Genomic DNA, 23765 nt, shown 5'->3' with positions numbered 1-23765 from the left:
TATATATATATATATATGTGTGTGTGTGTGTGTGTGTGTGTGTGTGTGTGTGAACTTAATCATTTGAGGACCCCATGTATTGTGATAATGTAAGAACTAGGTTGCAAGTTGTGGTTTCACATTATTTTTTCCATATAAGGCTATAATCTAATATATTGATTCACATATATTGTTTTACAATGTGTTTGTTTCATAGCATTCGATTCGATTCATAATATGAAACCTTTTTGTTACATTTTTATTAGTTGTATCTTTTCGTTCACATTGTTTCACAACTTTTTTCATAAATTCCCCCCCATAAAATTGTGATAACCTTGAGAACTGGTTATTAGTTTATATATGCGTAATGGAGTAAGTTATAGATTTGGTCTTTGTGATTACTTTTCTCGGTTCTTGTCCCTACAGTATCACTGTATATTCCAATTTTTTTCATCATGATTTGTCAATTTGGTCGAATGACCCCCTTCCTCTAACAGGTGTTAGCTTTCATTCATTATATAAAGGGGATTTGGTGTCATATTGGTGAATAACGTGTTAAGAAATGTTTAAATACATAGAGATGTTGTTTGTATGCAAAATGAGGGAGTAAAAGTTGAATTAGAAACGATTAGGAGTTGAGTTTAAGGGTAAGGGTACCTGTTGGTGCGAATTAGAAGAAACAAAAACCAAATGCGATCTCGGAAGCGAGCTTAGACTCATGCGATTTAGGCCGCATAGGGTCAAGGTAACCGTGAGTCATAAGTTTACATTTGGGATGGTCATGAGCTCAGAAAGAAACTCGAAGATCACGAGGAAGGTCATGTAGATATGGAAACCAACGAGGTCAGAAATCCATATGATGAGGTCGTTTTGACACCCCATACTTGACTAGGTTACCAGGGTTAACTAATGTCTACCTAATTTGACCAAAGTTGACAAAAAGGTTAACTAATGTTGACAATGGTTGAACAAGTATTACTAATGATAATCTAGTTTGACCAAGGTTGACCAATGTCAGTTCAAGTTTGACTAAGTTTGAATTTATGACTAGTTCGACCCAAATAGATCATATTGTTGGATTTAGATAAACTAATGAAGATAAGTAAGAGACTTCAAGTCGACTCATGTTTGACCATAGTTGATTTTTTTGGCAAATGGGTCGTTAAAGGGATTTTATGGTGTATACTGTGTAGGTCATTAACTGGGATAGAATGAGTAACTAGCCTACGCACTCACGTAAGTTTCATGTCCTTTTCCATGAGATGCATGCTTAAATACAATATGATTTTGTATGGATTGTGACGTGAGATGTTTTACAGGAATAATACGAGGGTACGTTATGTGTTATGTTACATGTATAAGGTAGTTAGGTAGATACACAGATATACATGTTATCTGATTTATACCCTTTCAATCAACTAGCATGAGTATGAGAATTAGATGGACTTGTTTTAAAGAAATGGTTTCACTATCGAGACTTCAAGATTTAAGTATACAGCTGTGAGCAGCAAGGATTACTGGATTAGAACAATAAGGATGTGGTAGCTCCTGCTGAACCCATGTGGCAGAACGGTGAACCATACTATACGAAATGTCAGAATTCTCAAATACGATTTTCAAGGAGCGTTTTCATTAAAAAAATACGAGCATGTTTTCAGTATGTTAATGCATGCGTGACAAACAGTTAAGGAGAAACTAGTTTTTGACATACGCTTGTATGTCGCATGAAACTATGAACCAATTAAGTAACTAGTCACGTACATCTCAGTAGCAGACAAAGGCAAGAGACATGTCTATGCCAACTAGACTATATTTAATTCATGTAATTAACGCACGTGGTATTGTTTTCATGTAATATTTTAGTTTGATATGAAACTTAGGGGTCGTTTACCAAACATTTACACGGTTAAGCACTTACTATAAGTCATACTACTTTAACGGAAGAATATGACAAGAACTAAGAATCTCACCCGGTAAGAGCGAGACAAGGACTGGGATTCTTACTCAGTAAGTGAGAACGATGACTTTTACCATGGTGAGTGCTTACTGGGCAAATTGTTGCATACAATGTTGTTTTTGTTGACTAAAATCTTACCATGTAAGTAAGTAATAATGTTAAATTTTACAAATAAGCTCTTACTGGGTAAGTGTTTGGTTTTTTTTAAATTTTTAATTAATAGATAATAATAAATAAATTGATTAACCTGGATATCCAACCCGCTATGCGAGCCGATTAATCACAGGACGGCCACCCACCTTGCAGGTAGCCCGGAGTCATCGCATTTGAACCTCCGTGGTCACAAAAATGATTTTTTTGTTCCTCCTTGGATTCGAACATGAGACCTCTAAACACTTTTTACCTTTGTCCTTTTGAGTCCAAGTTTAAACTAACCGAGCACCACCCTTGTTGTTGATAATAATAAAAATTAGTGCATATAGTAATTATTATTTTATTTATATTGTATATAAAACAAATTTTAAATAAATAAACTAAAAAAACAATATGTCTTGTTATTTATAAAAATAATATATCAGTTATTTTTCAACTTTATAAAGGTCAACCATGTGTATGTAGTTGTATGGTTTGCTCATAAATGAATCGAATAAAAAGCTTTAAAAATTTTGAACAGTAACCAATGATTTTTCATTTTATCTGTATTCTCATAGAATACATCATCGATTCTTCTACAACTTTAGAAACTCATAAAATAACCATCATCTTTTCTGATTTTAAAACTTCAAGAATAATCAATCAGTTCTTATTTAAGTTTTTGAATATTCAAAAATAATTCATCAGTTTTTCAGCAACCTTTAAAAAATCAGATAATAACTCATCATTTTTTATCAAATTTTCAAATATAAACAGTATTAATAATTCTTGTAATAATAAACTATAGAAAATGTATTGTTGTATAATAATAACATAAAATATAAATGATGTTTAATGTTGAAAAAGTTGTATATTAATAGAAGAGTGAATTTGTTGTTTGTTTATCTTTTAATAGTTCTATTAAGAGACAACCTCTGAAATAAGAGGTGAATCTTATTTGGCCAAAAAAAAGTCTGTCTCTTAATGGTTCTAAAACCCTCTGAATGATTTTGTATATTGGGTCTCCCTTAACCATTAAGCATCCTAATTTCATTGTAAACAATTACCAAACAATTATATTTCAGTTTGCACTATATCATGAGAGTCTTTTAATCATTCTGATCATTTAATCATTCTGCATCAAACCATTCAGCAACTGTCAAACAGTCTTTTACAGTGGTTGTGACTGTGGTTTGCTTAAATTTTGGATTTACTCCCTAAAACAAACTATCTACATTGATGGTCTCTCACTTTTCATTTTTATAACACTCGTGGTCTCTGCATTTAACAAGTTAGTTAGCACCGTTGTCAAAGACTAACTGGTCTTTGAACAAACTATAGGGACTAAAAGTGTAATCTGCTCTAAAACTTAATGCGATTCATGTATTTTTTAAAATTTTTTTATTAAAAATATAATTTATATATCTAATTACAAATCAATTTTTTTAAATAAAATACATATTAAATAAAAATCTTTATATTAAAAACTCTTAAATTCATTAAAAAAAAATTAGCGTCAAAAACTGTCAAGTTAAGAAAACAAAGGAAACCTAGATAAATTCTCATTTCTTTTGGGTTGAGAATTGAAATATGCGAGCAAAATATTGAAAATTAAGTTCGATTACCGTGAAATTATTAATATACAATCAAATTATTAATAATCTCACGTTAACGAAACTTAATTTTCAATATTTTGCTAGCATATTTCAATTTCCAACTCAAAATATATGTGAATTTATCTTGATTTCCTTTATTTTTTTAAACTTGAGATTTTTTAACGTTAATTTTTTTTTTTTTGTGAATTTAATAGTTTTTAAATAAATATAAATATTTTTATTTAATGTACTTTATTTTAAGGTATATGATTTGTGATTGAATACATAAAATATTTTTAATAAAAAAGTAAAAAGAAAACTGTAAATCACATTAAATTTTAGAGCAGATTACATTTTTTGTTCCTATAGTTTTTTCAAAGACCGATTAGTCTTTCATAATAGTTGCTAACTAAAGTTTTTAAGTGGAGGGACCATGAGTGTTATGAAAATGAAAAGTTAAGGACCATTAATATAGATAAATTTATTTTAGGGATCAGATCCAAATTTTAAGCAAACCACAAATATTACTAGTATAATAAATAATTTACTCTTAATAGAAGTATTTAAGTTTAAAATGAAACAATTTATATTTTAATATTCTTTATATTTACATTCTTTTTTGAAAACATATTATTTTATCAAAAATATTATATATTAATATAGAGAAAAAAATAATAATAACAAAATTAGTTATAAATAAAAAGGTATTTGATTTCACAATAATAATAATAATAATTAAATAAAATAAAAACAATAATTATAAAAAATAATCAAAATACAAATAAATGTGGCTGATTACGTAATTATTTAGTTATGATAAATAATAACAAAGGAGGGGTGTTGTTAATATATAAGTAGGGGTGCAAATATCCTTATACAAAATTGTGTAGTTGGTTGGCGTTTGTTTTTTAAGAGGTACTGAAGTCTAATTTCATTTATGATTGGTAAGAGGTTGTGTTGAAATCTGAATCAATAAGACTTTTTATTTTTATATACTGATAAATGTCTGAATTTGTTTAAATTGTTTATTTACTCATGAATATTTTAGTGTTGAATTTATATATAAATTTATACAATTTCATATATTTATTTATTATCTTTACGAAATTTACGTCAAAATTGTAAAAATTAACATGCATTTTAATGAATAAGATTAATTGATAATAAGATATTTAAATCATATAAATTTAAATTAGAAAGTCATATAATTATAGTAAATTGAGTTTTATTATAATTCAAGTGGATCGAGATAAAAGATCTATTATAGTTAACCCGTTGAGAACAATAAGGAGCAAATAAATGGTTTGTTTGTTTTTTACCAAACAAGAGGACGATAAAATATAAATGACTGAAAATTTAGAAAAAATAAATAGTCTGAATGAACGTATTACTTATTAATTCAGATATCTGAAAATTTAGAAAAGAAAAAAAAAATAGTCTGAATGAACCCTACTTCTTATCGAATCAGACATAAGAGATTTGATAAATAAATAAAAAATTAACAAACACTAAGGCTTTGTTTGTTTTTTGAAAAAAAAACTTTTAAAGTGTTGTTTGATAGTTGCTGAATGGTTTGGTGCACAATGATTAAGTGATCAGAATCATTAAGAGACTTTCATGATATAGTGCAAAATGAAATATAATTGTTTGGTAATTGTTTACAATGAAATTAGGGCGTTTAATGGTTAAGGGAGATCATAAATACAAAATCATTCGGAGAGTTTTAGAACTATTAAGAGACAATTTTTTTTGCCAAACAAGACTCAACTCTTAATGATTCAGAAGTTGTCTCTTAATGGAACTACTAAGAGGTAAACAAACAACCCCTTTATGTCTGAGCCGTTAAGAGGTAAAGTCATTCACACTGTTTGTTTTGTCTATTTTTTGGAGACACTTATATCTTATTTTTCTCTTATTTGGTAAGAGGTAAACCAACATCTTGTTTACCTCTTATTATTCTCGAAACATTTAGCAACAACGTTTCTCAATTGATTAACCTTAATCAATCATCTCTCTCAATTGATCATTACCAAATCGATCCTCACATCTCTCAGTTGTTGTATTTTAATAGGATTTAAATGTGTTAAATATCGTTGATGACATATTTTTATTTTAATGAATGCTAATTATATAATTTAAATATATTTCTTGACGATGATGAATAAATATGTGAAATTACATAAATTTATCTATAAATTCAACATTATAATTTTTTTAGTTGGTAAAATAGACAATTTAAACAAATTCAGATAGTAATCAGTTTACAAATACAAACAATTTTGTTCATTCAGATTTTAAACTTCTACTTTGGTTGTTTATTTACCTCTTAATAGTTCAATTAAGAGGCAACATCTGAATCGTTAAGAGGTGAATCTTGTTTGACAAAAAAAAGTCAGCCTCTTAATGGTTCTAAAACCCACCGAATAATTTTATATCATGAATCTTCCTTAATCATTAAGAGCCCTAATTTTATTATATACAATTACCAAATAATTATATTTTATTTTACATTATATCATGAGATTCTCTTAATCATTCTAACTACTTAATTATTCTATATCAAACCATTTAACAATTGTCAAAAGTGACGGGACATTATCTCGGTGTTAATGAGAAGTGAATAAAAACAAACGCGTCCTACACCGCCCCCTAACGAAATTGGAAACGGTTGATATAATAAAACGCTAACTTTACATAACACTAGAATTTGTTGATTTCAATATCTCGGATCACGGGCTTTGTCCCGCCATCTTCTCTCCCATTTTCGTTAAATTTCCAAAAGAGGAACTACGAGCTCCAATGGCGATGCCGTGTCTAACTACCGGTAGTTCTATGCTAAATTGCACCACAACCATGGCGTTGCCCTCTGCAACCGTATTGCCTTTAAGGCAGCCATTTTTGGTTCCTTCCGTAGTTAAATTTTCTTCTCGTTATCATAGTCTGAAGCTCAATTTCGTCGATTTTAGCTCTCGCACTCGAGTTTCTGCTGCAGCGGGTGAATTTGCAGACTCCTCGAATTGCAATGATTCAGTTCACACCTCTGATAATCATCAGGTAACGATGTGATGTTCAATTTTAGTAGTTTGTTTATCAGTTGTGTCGCCGTGTCGGTGTATTTTTGTTAGTTAGTGCTTCCTTACTCCGTTCGGTGAAGAATTTGTGTTTTGAACCAGATTGCAGAATTGTGGTTACGTATTCAAATTTGGAAGTTGAATTGTTAATTTTTGAGGTTTAAAGTGTGTTGAATTAACTAACTATTGAAAACGATGAACATGTTAACTTAGAAGCTTAATGTATGCTTGTATAAGTGTCAAATGAAGTCATATCAATTTGAATTTTATAATTTTGGTAAATGACCTAAAACATCAAAATGCTTTTGCAATCATGGAATGGAGTTGGTAGCATTCAGTGTTAGCGTTAATTTCATCAATTTTAGCTTGACTTAACGCCGCATTAAGTAATTTTGAGGACTCTATGAATGCAACTGGTAATTTTGAGGACTTACGAAGTCAATTGATTCGGTTCATACCTTCGATAGTGATCAGGTAAAAATGTTACCTCAAATATAGTATGATATCTATGGGTTTGTAGATTTTTTTCTTTGCTAAATATAATTACTGCTTCTCTTACTTCATTGTGTGTTCTACTCAACGAATTCGAGGATTATGGTTATATTTTAAGATTTTGAGTCACATCTCGAATTTGATATGTTTCAAATAGGCATGAAATAACTCAGTTTTTGAAAACAGTGAACAGGTTAATTTCTTGTGCTTGTTAAGTCGCTTAAGATACTTGTAGTAGTAAAAATATCAGATAGATTCATATCAATTTGAATCTGAGGATTTGGTAAATTGACTCAGTAGACATGTTTTTTGTAATTTTGGGATGTGATAAGTAGCATCGCATGTCAGGGTCATTTCGTCAATTTTATCTTGAATTTCAGAGGACTCTATAAATTTGAGAGATTCAATTCATGCCACGGATGATGACAGGGAAAAAAATGTGATTCCTATTTTAGTATTTTGTTATATTAGTGTATTTATGATTGTTATTTACTTTTGTGTATGAAAGTTTCTGTTAATCTTATTCAGTGCTAGATAGGTATTGCTTCTGTAACTCAATCGGGTGAGGCATTTGCGTTCTACTCCCAGAACCGCAGAACTATGATTACATTCAAATTTTAGAAATCAAGTTTCAATACTTTAGGTAGAGAATAAAAAATGTAGTAAAACGATATAGACAAATGAAACCTGAAGGTTGTAAGTTGATTTTGAAACTAACTCACTTCTAAAATAATGAATATGTTAATACTTGTACTCTTTTTTTTTTATTAACCTGGATATCCAACCCGCTATGCGAGCTGACTAATCCCAGGGCGACCACCTGCTTTGCAGATAGTCCGGAGTCACCGCATTTGAACCTTCGTGGCCACAAGGGGATTTTTATTTCTTCTTGGATTTGAACCTAGGACCTCCTGGTACTTTTGACATTTGGAGTCAAGCTTAAACCAATCAGGCACCACCCTTGTGGTTAATACTTGTACTCTTTACGTAGCTAGTTGTACAAGCATCAATAACAATTTGAACTTCAGGATTAACAAACTGACTTCAGAATTCATAATGTTGTTGCAATTTTGGAATGAAGTAATATTCAAATTTAGGCTTTTGCTTCATTATGTTCCTATCGGAATGTACTTGTATGGAAACCGCTGCTTCTAAGGCAATGCAACCAAAAAGGACTTTGGCCTAGCGGTGTCTGGGTTAGCGACAGAGCTCCACCATCCCAAGAGGTCAAGGGTTCAAACCTCACCAAAAGCGAGGAGGGTGTGTGTGTTCATTTGCCATATATAAATATTATATAATTCAAAAAAGACAAAAAAAGGCAATGCATTCATCTTTTTGTGATTGTATTTGGGATAAATTAAACAGCTAGTGTTGCACAACTTGAAATTCTTCAGCCAAAAGCATGATAACAATAACAATTGGTGACACAAAACATCTCATTGCATGTCTTGTGATGGTAAAATTGTTTCGTGAAGTAATGGAAAATGGTAAGAGTTCATTGTTGAAACTTGGTAGTCAAATGGACTACTTTCATAACCAAAACTAATCGTAAGTTATTTATTTTTCGAGAAAAAGTTGATAGCTACTATTACACAGGACAATATATAGCAACTTTCATTTGCTATTAAAGTAAGAACTTCAATCATGGTTTGAAGTTTGGCAAGAACTAGGTTTTTATTGTCAAAAATCAAACTGCAACTCTAATTTGGAATGGAGCGAGTGCTTTATTAGAGGGGTCAAGCATTACCAGCTGTTAGAAAAGTATGCAGTAGAATGCATTAATACATATATCGAGGAGACAAAATAACAGCTGTTAGAAAAGTATTATATGAACCAGTGGCTTTGGGATTAACTGGTACCAGATGAGTCTCAAACCAGTGGTTGTAGATTCAATATCCTTTGCTAATAGGGTGTGTGTATTTCAACCGTTTGGGAAAAGAGAAGTAAATCTATATGTGATTATTATATTCTCATAATTTGTACTTCTAGATTTATGCTGTGTTCGTACAATCTTGTGTTTATGTGTGTTTTCTTGTGTTCTTGAACTTGTTGCTTCAATGTAAGGATTTTCTTTCCATTTTGGCATCTGTCTTTAGCATGATCTGAATCCATATCTCTTATTTGATCTTCTTGGAGTTACTAAAATAATTTCACTTTGACCTGCTCCAAACCCTTTCCTGTAGGTTGTGGACATTTCCCCAGAGGAGCGAGATTTTTCTGGCACACCACATGTTCCTGTATATGTTATGCTACCAGTGAGTTTGTCGATGTTTTCTTTTTGTTGTCTCCTCTGAAAACACTTGTCATCTCAATAGTAGCATCTTGCTTTTGTGTATGACATTCTTTTCTGTGAGTGAGTTGTTGAATGTAGAGCCTAATTTAGACTATAAACTGGACTCCCATAAATTTGAAAGAGACACTTATAACAGTTAGGATGATATTTTGCTATCTGATCCAGTTTTTGTCTAGTTTTTTCAGAAAAATTGGATCCATTCTTTCTTTCTTGTAGGTTTACCACTCACAATTCATGAGATATAATAAGAAATCTAGCAATATGTAGAGGAATTGGTGAACCACATAAATATTGTGCGTTCTTTTTTTCATTCCTTGCAACTAGTATTGTGTGTGAGTAAAGATCCTTACAGGGATGTAGATTGTTAGTAGAAATTTGTTTGAGATAACCTGAACTCACGCTCTAGGTCATTTGCAGCTGGGGACAATCAATATGGAATGCAAGCTTGTTGATTCTGATGATCTGTCGAATCAGCTAAAAATCTTGAAGTCGGTCGGTGTTGATGGTGTCATGGTTGATACCTGGTGGGGAATTGTGGAGGCCAACAGTCCGCAACAATACAATTGGAAAGGTTACAAGAAACTCTTCAAGATAGTTCGTGGCTTGGACCTTAAGCTACAGGTTTGTTTTAGACAGTGCCATATTTTTTCTTCTGATTATTGTAGAAAACCCGGGAAACTACACCCAAGGGATGAAATTTTTGTTGCATATCAATTGATGCACCCCTCGTAATTCACAGGGCAATACAAGTGTAGGATTTGAACTTAAATTCATACGCGCCCCTGGTTCTCCAAGTTCTATTGGAAGCGTGTAAATTCATACAGGGTTTAGTTAGGAGAATAGCCTTGTAGATTATGAGGCATTCTTCTTGTGCTAGAAGCACACATACATACATCGGGAGAAATGCAAATAGAGAATAAGACTAAAAATGTGATGACCTATTGAGACCTTAGATCACTAGCAGGTCTACTGACTTCCTAATAGACCTTTAGCCACCTTTTTAATCGCCAGAGCCATGATCTATTTTTATGAGATCAAGCAAACACGGTATTACTAGCATTAATCTTCCATTTCACATCAATTCCCTTTTCTTTTTTAACACTGTGGTATTTGGTTCTTTTGGTTCAAATAATCCATTTGATCCATGCAAAACATCCTTTGCAAATGATCAGGCATAGTTTAGGCCTTCTGCGCTGGTGTGGCCCCGAAAGGAATTGATAAACTAGGACTAGAACTTGGGACCTGCATCAATTTCTTTTCGGTAGATGAATTTTTATTCCTTTCTTGTCCATACTATGGCCATGTTTAGCAACCATAAGCTAGCTTAGGGTCTGTTTGTTAGCAGTTTAATGGGACTTGCAGCTTATTTGGTCAGCTATACAATACTTTTTGGTAGTGGCTTAATGATATAGAAAGTGGCTTATTCAGTAAGCTTTTAGGGGAAACTTTATGTAGAAAGCCAAGTTTTTTCCAAACTTGTCTTTCCCAATTAAAAAACATGCTCCTTCCATCTATGTAAAACACTCCCAAACAAAAACCTTTCTAATTGATATAGACTGATTAATCCACACATATGGCTTTCTCCATACAAGACTTAATGAGAAACCAACCAAACAGCCCCTTATCTTTTATTTGAAAAAGTCTCGTTTGGTTAGCCATAAACTAGAATTTTGAAAAGCTACTTCATATTACCCTTATATTTTTCCAATTCACTTTTCAACATGCCCTTTTAGGTCATTTACGCATTTTACGTTTTCATCTAGCTTATCAGCTAGTTTTTACCAAACATGAGTAGTTTATCGACTAGCTTTTTGGCTAACAACAAGCTTATGAGCCAACATCTAGCTTATCAGCTAGTTCCGCCGAAAGATATCCTAAGATCTTTCTTGTGCTTTTGGTGGAATAATCGATATGATTTGCTATCAGGTTGTAATGTCATTTCATGAATGTGGAGGGAATGTTGGTGATGATGTTCACATTCCATTGCCTAAATGGGTAAGAGAAATTGGTCAAGGAAACCCCGACATCTATTTCACAGACCGAGATGGAAGACGCAACCCAGAAAGCCTTACTTGGGGAATTGACAAGGAACGCGTTTTGAAAGGCCGCACTGCTATTGAGGTATCAGATTTTGCTACTGACAGATGATGTATGTGTACAATTTCTGATGTGAGGTTTAAAAAAGCAAACACCAAAAAGTGAAGCTGGTTAATAAGATTATGCCTTGTACTATGTTGATGAAGGTTGTTTTGTGCATAATTTTACAATATTTTTTCTTGATACATCATTGCAGGTCTATTTTGAGTATATGAGGAGCTTTCGTGTTGAATTTGATGAGTTCTTCGAGGATGGGAGCATTACTGAGATTGAAATCGGGTTAGGTGCTTGTGGAGAATTGCGTTACCCGTCTTATCCTGCAAAACATGGTTGGGAATATCCCGGTATTGGTGAATTCCAGGTACTTTTTTTTTAGAAAAACTGACTTATCTGTTCGAGTTCCATATCGGGCTAGACACAGACCATTAAACCTCTATATACGTAGGAAACTCCTCTCTCTCTCTCTCTCTATAAGCGCTTTTTGGAGAGAGATTTAAAGGGATTCCACATATCATGTTGGTATCAGAGCCCGGGTATAAAGGATTTTCCACAACTAGTAGATGAACTATACGCCAGCTTCCAATGTAATTCAAGACACAATCAGTAGACTTTACATTAGTAGAAGGGAATCCAGAAGTCTTGCTTCGACCATTATAATCTTCCTTATAATTTTGTATCCAAAAAGTTCCAATCTTTTACAAAGTTCCTGGACAGGGACGTTCCAATGTTTTTGGAGGCCCTGTTACATATGTATGACTATAGATTGAGAGTAATAAATATAAATATTTATATCATATATTATATTAAAAGTCTTACAAACTAAAATAACAAAATGTTTTTAAATAACAAAGTAACATATGAATTCATTTAAATAGAATTATTCTTCTAACATTCTTCGAAAGTTGGACTATGAATCGTCAAATAGACTAAAAGAGTAAAAGCCTAAAATATTACGATTGGGCTAAAGGTTAAACATATATAATTAAATAAAAGCTTAAACATGTATAATTGGGCCCAAAATTTTTGGGGGACCTGTTCTATATATCATGCTTGATTGAACACCCTCCGGCACAGCCCAGTCCCCGTATTCCGTTCTGCTATGGAAAATTCAGGTGAGTTGTATCAGTTGAGCAAAATTAGAGCACTACCTAGGGACTCGCACACTCTTTCACCTCCGTTCTTGGGGGCAACCTCTAGCCTCAGTTTGAGGGGCGTGTTGGAGTCCCCATCAGTTAGCCATGGACCATCTAAACTTGTATATATTTGTATATATGTAGGAACCTCCCCTCTCTCTATAAGGGCTCTTTTAGAGAAAGATTCAAAGGGTATTCACATACTCTAAGGGGGCGTTTGGTTTGATGGAATTGGAAAGGATTTGGAATCTTCTGTTTGTAGGATTTAGAATAGAACTGAATTTATTTTCTACAAATAATTAAACTATCTTTTCGTTAATTGATTATTATAAAATAAATGTTTTTAACATACGAATTCCAAATCCAAACGGCACCTGACATTATCATTGCTAGGTAGGCTGATATGACATGATTATGAACTATGATCATAAAAGGAGCTCGTAGCCAATTGCTTGTTCTTTTTACTAACAAAAATATTTTACCTTGCAGTGCTATGATAAGTACCTAACAAAGAGTCTCCAGAAAGCGGCAGAAATAAGGGGACACTCATTTTGGGGTAGAGCTCCTGATCATGCAGGTTCTTATAATTCCCAGCCTCAGGATACCAAGTTTTTTTGTGATGGAGGTGATTACGATGGCGCCTATGGCAGATTTTTCCTTAATTGGTACTCCCAGAGTCTCATCGATCATGGCGACAGGGTACTAGCCTTGGCCAATTTGGCCTTCGAAGGTACTCCCATATCTGTAAAGGTGAGTCAATTTGGCAAGACTGTCTTCAATGATGATCAAATTATAATGAATGGGTTCTTTTCACAAGTCGAGGTTCTCATAGAAATAACCACCCTACACTCTGGGGTAGAGGTCGGGTCTGAATACATCTTACCGTCTTCAAACGCCACCATCAAATTGTAATGAACCAGTTCTTTTCACAAGTCAGGGGTCTCATGGAAACAACCGCTCTACACTTTGGGATAGAGCCATAGAGGGCAAGTTTGCATACATCCCTCCTCAGACCTCACCATCAATTGTAATGAAGCGGTTCTCTTCACAAGTTGAGGGTCTTTAGGAAACAACCCCTCAACTCTTTGGGGTAAAGGCCAGGTCTTAGAGCCCACCTCTAGATCGGAAGATGTGCATACATCTTACCCTCCCCTGATAACACCTTTGGGCATGGTTCTAAATAACTCGTCATGGCGGGTTATGGCGTCAAGGTTTGGGTTTGCCGCAATGTTAGCCCATATGGCTCCACTCTAAAGCTTGACTTGCATTGTAACGCGTTGTGGCACGTTACGACGTGTTATTTTGTAAGGTGTGGGGTTATTTTTAATATATAACTTGAGGGATAAATGATAATTATGTACGACACTTGAGACAAATAAACATAAAAAAGGAACTCAAAAACTAAAACCTTAAATAGGTAAATACTTACTCCCACTCCTATACATGAAGAGTCAAAGACGAATTCTTAGGAAATTGAAGGAAGTAGTGAGTAGAGATCCAAGAGATTTAATCTTGATTTTGCACTCTTGATATCATTTTCTGTCAATGGTTCTTGTTTCTTTTTTTAGTTTTATTATTTTATATGAATTTAATTTGTTCTACAATATTATTCGAAACACTAACACACACAAGTGTGGGGCTGTGTATATGTATCCTGCCTTAGGGCAGGCCTTGAAAAATGTCGTGTCCTCGCTGTAACTTGTAAGGCTTTGACCTTGCTGCCACGCCAAACCTCACGTCATTTAGAACCTTCCCTCCGGGTGGGATTTGTTGGATTCGTATGGTTTGGTTTATTCATCCACTCAAAGAATTTTCTTGGATATTGTTATCAGCTATCAGGTATTCATTGGTGGTACAAAACTGCCAGCCATGCTGCTGAACTCACTGCTGGGTTTTACAATCGGACCAACCGTGACGGCTATGCCCCAATTGCTTCGATGTTAAAGAAGCACGGCACAGCTTTAAACTTCACATGTGTTGAGTTGCGTACTTTGGACCAACAAGAGGGCTTTCCGGAGGCAATGGCAGACCCTGAGGGGTTAGTTTGGCAGGTAACTCAATAGACCTTACACTAGTAAAGTAAAATTATTCCATTTTGTCTTCCTCTGTGAGTATGTGGAACCCCATAAGATTACTGTCCAAAAGAGTCCTTGAGGAGAGGAGAGGTTCTGGTATATATTCAAGTCTAGCTGATGATAGCAGAACTTGTAACACCCCCTTCCCGCGTGACCAAGGACAGGAGACACCACAATTTTTTTTGAAGTATATAGTATTTATATACGGCAAATAGAACAAATAAACTCACACACCCTTCTCACCTTTAGTGAGGTTTGAACCCCAAAAGCTCACATACCGCTAGGCCAAAGGCCCTTTGGTAGGAGACACCACAATTAGGTTCAAAACAATACCAAGTCAACTAATTGGTTAAAGCAGAGCAGTTAATATAATTTACTGAAACATAAGTACAAAACCAAAAACGGAGATAACAGTTTGTACCAAAATATAGTCCCAAAATGCACACATATACCATCTATGGGACTTCAAGACACCCTCTCCAACGGAGGCTAGAGGGTTATATATTTGTCCCATAGTGTCGAGGCCTTAGAGTGGTAGACCTTGGCTTTGATACTACTTGAGAATATGTGGAACCCCGTCATATTACTCTCCAAAAGAGCCGATGAGGATAGAAGGGAGGTTCTAATGTATATTGGGAAGAAAAGGTCTAAATCTAGCCGACATAGGACTCCGACATCAACATCGGTGCAAACTTATTGATGAAAATGATTAGGGCATGAATTGTGTAATAAATCTCATGTCCCAAAATCCTATGCCCCTCCTTGTTCCACCAATCATGTGAAGACAAATAATTATTTCATTTAGTATAAGGGGTTATTTACCCAAAGCTTACCCGGTAAACACTCATCTCTAAAAGTCAACACTTTCATTTAACTTACCAAGTAAAATTTTAATCCATTAAAACGGCATCGTATGCAACATTTTTGTCCAATAAGCGCCTACCAGGTAAGAGTCATCACTCTCACTTATCGAGTAAGACTCTCGGTCCTTGTCATTGCTCTTACCGGGTAAGATTCTCAATCCTTGTCATGTTCATCTGATAAGGAAAGATGACCCGGTAAGCACTTACCGCGTAACCGTTTGTAAATGGCCCCTAAGTTTATCTAGTTTTTGTTTTCCTCATCTCCCGGTGATGTGCTTTTACGTGATTGATGGGGACATGGGATTTAGAGATTTTTTTTCATGAATCAAATGGAATATAATGAACTAGTATGGTTTGTTTTGGTTAGGGGCATTATGAAAATATTGGTTTGATTTGAAAATATCATCAACCTGTTGACCAACTACTCTTTCTTGGTCTAATTCACATATGAATTATTGCATAAAAAGTGTGCCCATCAACCCATACCCATTAAATTGCAATAGTTTCATTTTTGCCAATTTTTAAATATCAACCATATGTCAATTATTTATTACAAAAAACTATGATATTGATTTAACTCTACAAGATCCGGCATTGTTTTTTTATTAATCTGGATATCCAATCCGCTATGCGAACCGACTATGCAGATAGCACGGAGTCACTGCATTTGAAACTCCGTGGCCATAAGGGGATTTTTATTCCTCTAACTTGAGACCTCCTGGTACTTTTGACATTTGGAGCCAAGTTCAAACCAATCAGGCACCACGCCACCACCCTTGTGGTTTCCGACATTTTATTATATTAACAACAGTTAGGATATTTGACCTGTTGGTGTTTGAGTCCCTAATCAGCTAGATACAAACCTATTATAGGCTCGATATTGTTAAGGCTGCATATTAATTATGCACTCTCTTTGACAATGAAAAATTGCCAACAATTTTCACGTCAGATATCTCATGAAAGCTATGGCTTTTTCTTTTCTAGCAAAGTACTAAAATTACTCCTTAAATTCCAAAATAAGTGTTCACTTTCATAAATAGATAGTTGTAATTGATTAAATTTCCAATTTTACCCTTAGTTATGATACACGATTATTTAACCACCCTTCACAAGGGTGGTGCCTGATTGGTTTGAGCTTGGCTCTAAAGGTCAAAAGTACCAGGAGGTCTCAGGTTCAATCCAGGAGGAATAAAAATCCCCTTGTGGCCACGGAGGTTCAAATGCGGTGATTCCGGACTATCTGCAAAGCAGGTGGTCGGCCTGGAATTAGTCGACTCGCATAGCGGGTTGGATATCCAGGTTAATAAAAAAAAACCATTAATGGAATAACCATACATTTCTAAAACTGTGAGCTTCTTTATTAAAGGTAAAATTGTCATTAACCGTGTGTTTTTTTATGGATATTTATTTTGAGACGGAGGTACTTATTTGTTCATTATCGTGGTTACAAAGAATTGGTGGTATTTTCTCTAGATTGATACGATTTTCCTAGTTGACCAATAGTCACACACTTCATTAAACCATATGTTAAGTTAAACATACAATTGATCAAAATGTTGATGTTGTTGATGGTCTTATACGTGTTATTTGTACTTGTTTTACATTTTTAGACATCTCATGAAAACTATGACGTGGTCTTTTTAGAAAACTATTGAAATTACTTATTTACCCTCATCATAGTTGCAAAGAATTGGTAGTATTTCTCGGGATCGGCACGATATTCCGAGTTGACCAATAGTCGAAAACTTCATTAAACCGTATGTTAAGTCCAAACGTAGAACTCATCAAAATGTTAGATGTTCTTATACGTGTCACTTGTATTTGTTTTACATTTTCATATATCTGATAAAAATTATGACGTGGTCTTTATAGCAAACTAGTTAAATTATTTATTTACCCATCATCGTAGTCACAAAGAATTGGTGGTATTTCTCTAGATCAACACAATTTTCTTAGTTGACCATTAGTTGAGGATCTCAACAGATTCTCCAAAGAGGGGAATCAAAATTTAAATCTCCAAAAGAAAATTTATATTCATCTCCAACAGCTTCTCCATTTTGAAGATTACAATATTAATTATATTGTTAAAATATTTAATGCCTTTCATAAAATATTATTTCTCTTCTATAAATTTAATTTCAAAGATTCTCATTAATAGGAAGAATAAAAAATATTTCTCTTTCATATGTAAATTTTTTGGAAAATTCTCTAAATTTGGAGAATTTTCACCCTCTCTCTCCTACTTTGTCTATTTTGGAGAAGGTTTCAGGGAATTTGTTGGAGTAAAAATCCTTAAATTCTTCAATTCTAAGTCAAATGTAGAACTGATTAAGATTTTGGGGTTATTTCTTTGTCTCAGTTGTATTTATTTTACAATTTATTTAGGTACTAAATGCTGCATGGGATGCTGATATACCAGTTGCAAGTGAAAATGCTCTGCCTTGCTATGATAGACAAGGGTATAACAAGATATTGGAACATGCCAAACCAAGGGATGATCCTGATGGTAGGCATTTATCTGCTTTTACCTACCTCAGGCTTAATCAAGCTCTCCTTCATGAACACAACTTAAGGGAATTCCAACTATTTGTCAAGAGAATGCATGGTACATCTCTTTCCCTCCCTTGATTTGATCAACAACTTCCATTTGGAACTTGTTACTTTGTGGATTTTGCATATTTAAATGAGCAAAATGTATTAAAATATAATCTTAGGGGTCGTTTATCAACATAAATTGGGTAAGTACTAATCAAGTAGGGGCTGTTTAGTTGGTTTATCAACATAAATTGGGTGAGCATGACAAGGACCGAGAAATTTACCCGGTAAGAGGCATAGCAAGAACCAAGAATCTTATCCTGTAAGTTAGGGAGAAGACTCTTATGTGGTTAGAGCTTACCGGGTAAAAGATGCTACAATCCATTTTGATGGCCAAAAATGTTACCCGATAAGGTAAGAGAAGGTTGTGACTCTTGCCGTAAGCGTTTGGTAAACAACCCCTAAAAGTCTCCATTAGCTTACCAGGTCAGTATCTTGGTCAACACCATGGACCTATAAGAGAGGCTTGGTAAACAACATTTGTGACCGCGTACGTTTCTCTTACCCGGTAAGAGGCGGTAAATAGACCAAAGGGCCTTTGGCCTAGCGGTATCGTAGCCCTTGGCCTTCTAGGAGGTCAGGGGTTCAAACCTCACCATAGGTGAGGAGGGTGTGTGAGTTTATTTGTTGCATTTGCCGTATATAAATATTATATACTAAAAAAAAAGAGGCGGTAAATAGGTAGTAAAGTATCCCTTAGGCTCTACTTAGTGTTATGATGAATTTCGTTTTCTTAAGTGATGTAACAAGCGTTGAATTCTTTCTATTTCATACCCATTTTACTAAATAGAAGAGTTATTGGCCTGCGTGGCATTGTTTGATTTTGATGTCGGATTTTTCACGTAATAAAAAAACTACAATGCCACTTGACAACTTGGCATCAATAAATAGTTACAAGATTTATGGCTTAGCAGTCAAAATAGGTACAGATGGTTAGTAATTACACTAAATGAAAAAATAATTATTACACTAAATACGAATTAAGACAAATTTCATGAAATTTTCATGCATCTTGGTTTCTAGACTTCGAATTTGATAGAAGTTTTTGAGTATCTAATCCCAACGCTTCTTGTATTATAAAGTAAATTACAATTTCCGTCCATGGGCTTATTAAAAATTGCGATTTTCGCTCATGTAGTTATAAATTGCGGTTTTCATCCATATTATTTGTAATGCATTGTTATTTTCATCTTTGTGATTAATAATTTATTGTTGTTTTAGTCTTTGTGGTATACAATTCTTTACTGTTTTGGTCCCTTATACTTAAAAGATAGGAATTAGTCCAGGAACAAAAATAGCAATAAATTACAAACCATAGGGATAAAAACGTAATTTATTCAATATTATATTTCCTCCTCTCCATGAAAATTGCTATGAAAATTATAACATTGTATTTTTTTTTTTTAAATCAAGCTACATTGATACAAGTTACTCTCTCTTGATTTCGGTTCATCGCATTTCTAGTTGTCCTGGCTTTGGGTGCGATATATTGGGTTCGTTTTGTTTAGGTAATTGACGCCTAGTTTTGTAATCAACTTACTGAAACAGGCGAAGCTGTGGAGGGCCTTTAGCACCGAATCTGAATCAACTACTAATCCGTTTTTCTCGGTCTTGTATCATAAGTCGACAAAAATTCAAGGTAAAATACTTTTACGATATTAGATATAAGTTATTGTTGCATTATTCCTTTTGCTCAATTACTTTGGAAAATTATCTGTTAAATAGTTTTCATTTGGAAAAATACAAAGAAAATCAATTGGACAAAACAGGATATGATAGGACAATATAAAAACTTGTCCCATTTTGGACAGGATGAGAGTAGCACAAAAATACGTTTTCTGTCCTATCAAAATAGGTGGAACAAAAATTATGAAAATGTGACAAGATTGATAGATTAACTAATGAGTTGTTTGGCAGTTGTTGAATGGTTTGGTGCAGAATGATTAAGAGGCTCTCATGATATAGTAGAAAATGAAATATAAGTGTTCGATAATTGTTTTACAATGAAATTAGGGTGCTAAATGGTTAAGGGAGACCTATGATAAAGAATCATTTAGAGGGTTTTAAAACCATTAAGAGACATACCTTTTTTTGTCAAATAAGATTTACCTTTTTGTGATTCAGAGATTGCACCTAAAAAAATAAAACCTTCCACAATTCTTTCATACCTCACTCTTTGTACTCTCCAGTCCTGTCATTATACCAACCATAACCAGTACATAATACCAGGATTAGGATTTGAATATGTATGGTGTATATAAACTTTTCTGTTAATCTAAAGGTAAAGAATGTTGCTTTAAAACAAGGGATTTAATTAAAAATTGTAAAATCAACGGTGCAGATATGACATACTTGAATGATTGAAATAATAAAACAAAAGGAGAGTTTAAAATGATCTTTTAGATCAAAAAAGCCAAAATTAAGTTGAAAAGGTGAATAGTAAATATCAAGACAAAATTCCATCCTTGTTCTATGAAATTATAGTTTTCATTTTGAGATATTTAGTATTATCTGTAAACATTTTTTTTCTTATCTGATTACTCTAGTAAGGTTGGGTTCAAGGGAGACCAGCCTGTTTTCGTGAGATCCGTGAGATCACTTTTTTACATTTAAATTTTATAACAAAACGCTGTGAAGGTAAAAAAAGACAAACTTTCACAGCAAAAACATTGTGAACTTTCAAGTGTAAAAAAAGTGGTCTCATGGGTCTCACGAAAACAGGCTGGTCTCATGTGATCCCTATCAGATAACCAAAACAAAGACAATTTATCCATGAGAAAAGTCACTATGAGATAATGTAACGTTACAAACAAATGAAAGTTAGAAAAGTATATATGTTTTTGTTTTTGAAATGAACCACACACTGCAATATGCATTTTTGAATGATTATCATTATGTTATGTAGTTTCAAGGGTATTTTTTAATCGTAACATATTTTTGATCTATCTCAGGCACGGTACCAATATGAGTTTTAGGTTACACGGAAGAAAGATAAACATATGGGATTCCAAGAGATCCTAAATGATTTTTCTCCCCAACGCTGCTCCTCTTCCCCGCATTTAGGCATCATTTGAGGCTTCATGTTGACAATATTACTTCAATAATTGCATGATCATCAACTTCTTGTCTGATAGCATTTATTTTTTTGTCTATATTTTGTAAATGTAAAAACTCTACAAAAAAATAATGATCGACAAACAATTGTATATTTGTAAATGTCTTTGGCTTAGCGGTATCATAGTCTTTGGTCTCATAAGAGGTCAAATGTTCAAACCTGATCAAAAATGAGGAGGACGTGTGAGTTTATTTGTTGCATTTACCGTATATAAATATTATATACCTCAAAAAAAATCTTGTATATCATAGTTACAAACTGTAAACTCGATTTTGATGTTTTCAAGATTAACATACTTTAATAGCCTGAAACATGTGTTGACTATTTGACTTAAAATGAAATTGAACTTTCAAACTTGGTAAAACGTATTTAGAAAAAGAACTATAAGTGTGCTCGCATAATATTGCGAGATATATCTCAATTTTAGTGTTTCGTTTTATTATTTATCTATGTCGATACATATGGGAGTGTTTTTGAGAAAACGATAATGTTTTTTTATTTTTGAATAAAATATAAATTTAAATATATCATAAAATTTTGAAAAAACAAATATCGATATTAGTATTAAATTTACTATTTAAAGTTCTGGTTTTTTTTTTGTATAATTTCTTTAATTCAATATTTTATTTATAATTTAACTTAGATTTTACAGAAGTAATTTATTTATCATTTAATAATATAATTTTTATAAATATAATAATTAAATATTTTATTATAACTAATGATTATCTTAATTATATTTTAAATTTTTTAAATGAGATGTCTATCACGTATTTATTATGTTTATCTATAATTAGTTACACAAATTCAAAAACAAAGCTTTAATAAGTTGTGTGTAACGCACAATTTGCTTGTGATATTGAATTTTAGGTAATATACATCAATAAACATTAAACAATACTTTATGCATAAAAAATAGTTTTTAAGAGTTTTTATCAAATGATTTATAATATAGTATAGATAAACAATTGTCTTTGTAGATGAAATAAATAATGTCAACAAATCTGATTCTAGAGTATATTTCGATAACAGAAAAGAAATATTCAAATAAATAATATCATTATAAAAACAAATTATGACGATACTCAGACGTATAATTCTATTTCAAACATCGAAAATTCATGTTCGTAATATATAAATAAGAAGAAAACGAAAAAGAAGTCGAAAAATAAGCCACTTAGGATATCTAATTGCTATCTCGCATTAGCTATGTATTTTTTATAGTTGAGGCGGTGCAATTAGCTAGAAAGCAGGGTTGTTTAAAAAAACTGTTGAACCGTTTAAACCGGTCAAATCAAGTTAAACCAGATTGTTTTTGGCGGTTTGAGTGGTTTGGCGTTTGGTCTAAAAAATCGTCAAACCGTTGGGTCTAGTCTGGTTTGCGGTTTAATGGAAACATTCTAAATGTAATGTATTTTTAGTTTAAAGCCTATAAGAGGCCCAAACCGTTTAAACCGGTCAGACCATACCGTCTTTTTGTGGTCCGATTTAACCGGTTTGGTCACTTGCTACCAAATGGCTCTGTTTGAAATTTTTCTAAACCGCCATTACGGTCTGATTTGTGGTTTTAGAGGTTAAACCGTCTAAACCGGACTGCAAACACCGATGCATTATGTTTAGTAAATGATATCAAATAAATCTTATAGTTAAGAGGTCCAGTCATACAATCTTCATTCATCGAATCAAACAACGAGTCATTTGACTGATGAAAAGACGTATCATGAGGCAATGAAACAAACCCATGTAGAACACCACTTCATTCAATATAAAATGGTTGAAACAAAACCACAAGGGTGGTGTCTGATTGGTCTGAGTTTGGCTCCAAAGGTCAAAAGTACCAGGATATCCCAGGTTTAAATCTAAGGAGGAATAAAAATCCCCTTGTGGCCATGGAGGTTCAAATACGGTGACTCCGGGCTATCTACAAAACAGGTGATCGTCCTGAGATTAGTCCGCTCGCATAACGAGTTGGATATCCAAGTTAATAAAAAAACGGTTGAAACAATGAAACCACTAACAATGACAATCCAACTAATATGTTCACAAATACTCTTCTAATTTGCAATCAGTTATTTCTTAAAATCAAGTCCGAAACAAAGATTTATCGTATGAACTTCGTGCCCCCACACTTTTTTTACAACAATTCCCGGTTACACTTTGCTTAGAGAAAAAGAGAACATTCATAATGACTTTGATGATCATTTTTTCCTCTAGGGGTTGTTTGACTGTTGCTAAATGATTTGGTGTAGAATGATTAAGAGACTCTCATAATATAGTACAAAATGAAATATAATTGTTTGGTAATTGTTTACAAAAAAATTAGGGCGCTTAATGGTTAAAAGAGGCTTAAGATACAAAATTATTCAGA

At 33.2% G+C, this 23765-nt stretch overlaps 1 protein-coding gene across 1 annotated transcript; it reads left to right on the top strand.

Moving 5' to 3' along the window:
* The first annotated feature begins 6416 nt into the window (after nucleotides 1-6416).
* On the top strand, nucleotides 6417-21443 carry LOC112526681 (beta-amylase 2, chloroplastic-like). The gene is made up of 10 exons (XM_025137061.1): nucleotides 6417-6717; nucleotides 9410-9481; nucleotides 9937-10140; nucleotides 11446-11640; nucleotides 11813-11977; nucleotides 13239-13499; nucleotides 14582-14800; nucleotides 18073-18292; nucleotides 19831-19921; nucleotides 21234-21443. The coding sequence occupies exons 1-9, from the start codon at nucleotides 6463-6465 to the stop codon at nucleotides 19851-19853; spliced, it is 1614 nt and encodes a 537-aa protein (XP_024992829.1). The 5' UTR covers nucleotides 6417-6462; the 3' UTR covers nucleotides 19854-19921; nucleotides 21234-21443.
* Nucleotides 21444-23765: the final 2322 nt, after the last annotated feature.

This window comes from Cynara cardunculus, assembly GCF_001531365.2.
Source record: "Cynara cardunculus var. scolymus isolate 2C chromosome LG 14, CcrdV1, whole genome shotgun sequence".
NCBI classification, from domain to species: domain Eukaryota; kingdom Viridiplantae; phylum Streptophyta; class Magnoliopsida; order Asterales; family Asteraceae; genus Cynara; species Cynara cardunculus.
The sequence above is the reverse complement of the archived record's forward strand: the minus strand, read 5'-3'. Positions and strand labels throughout refer to the sequence as shown.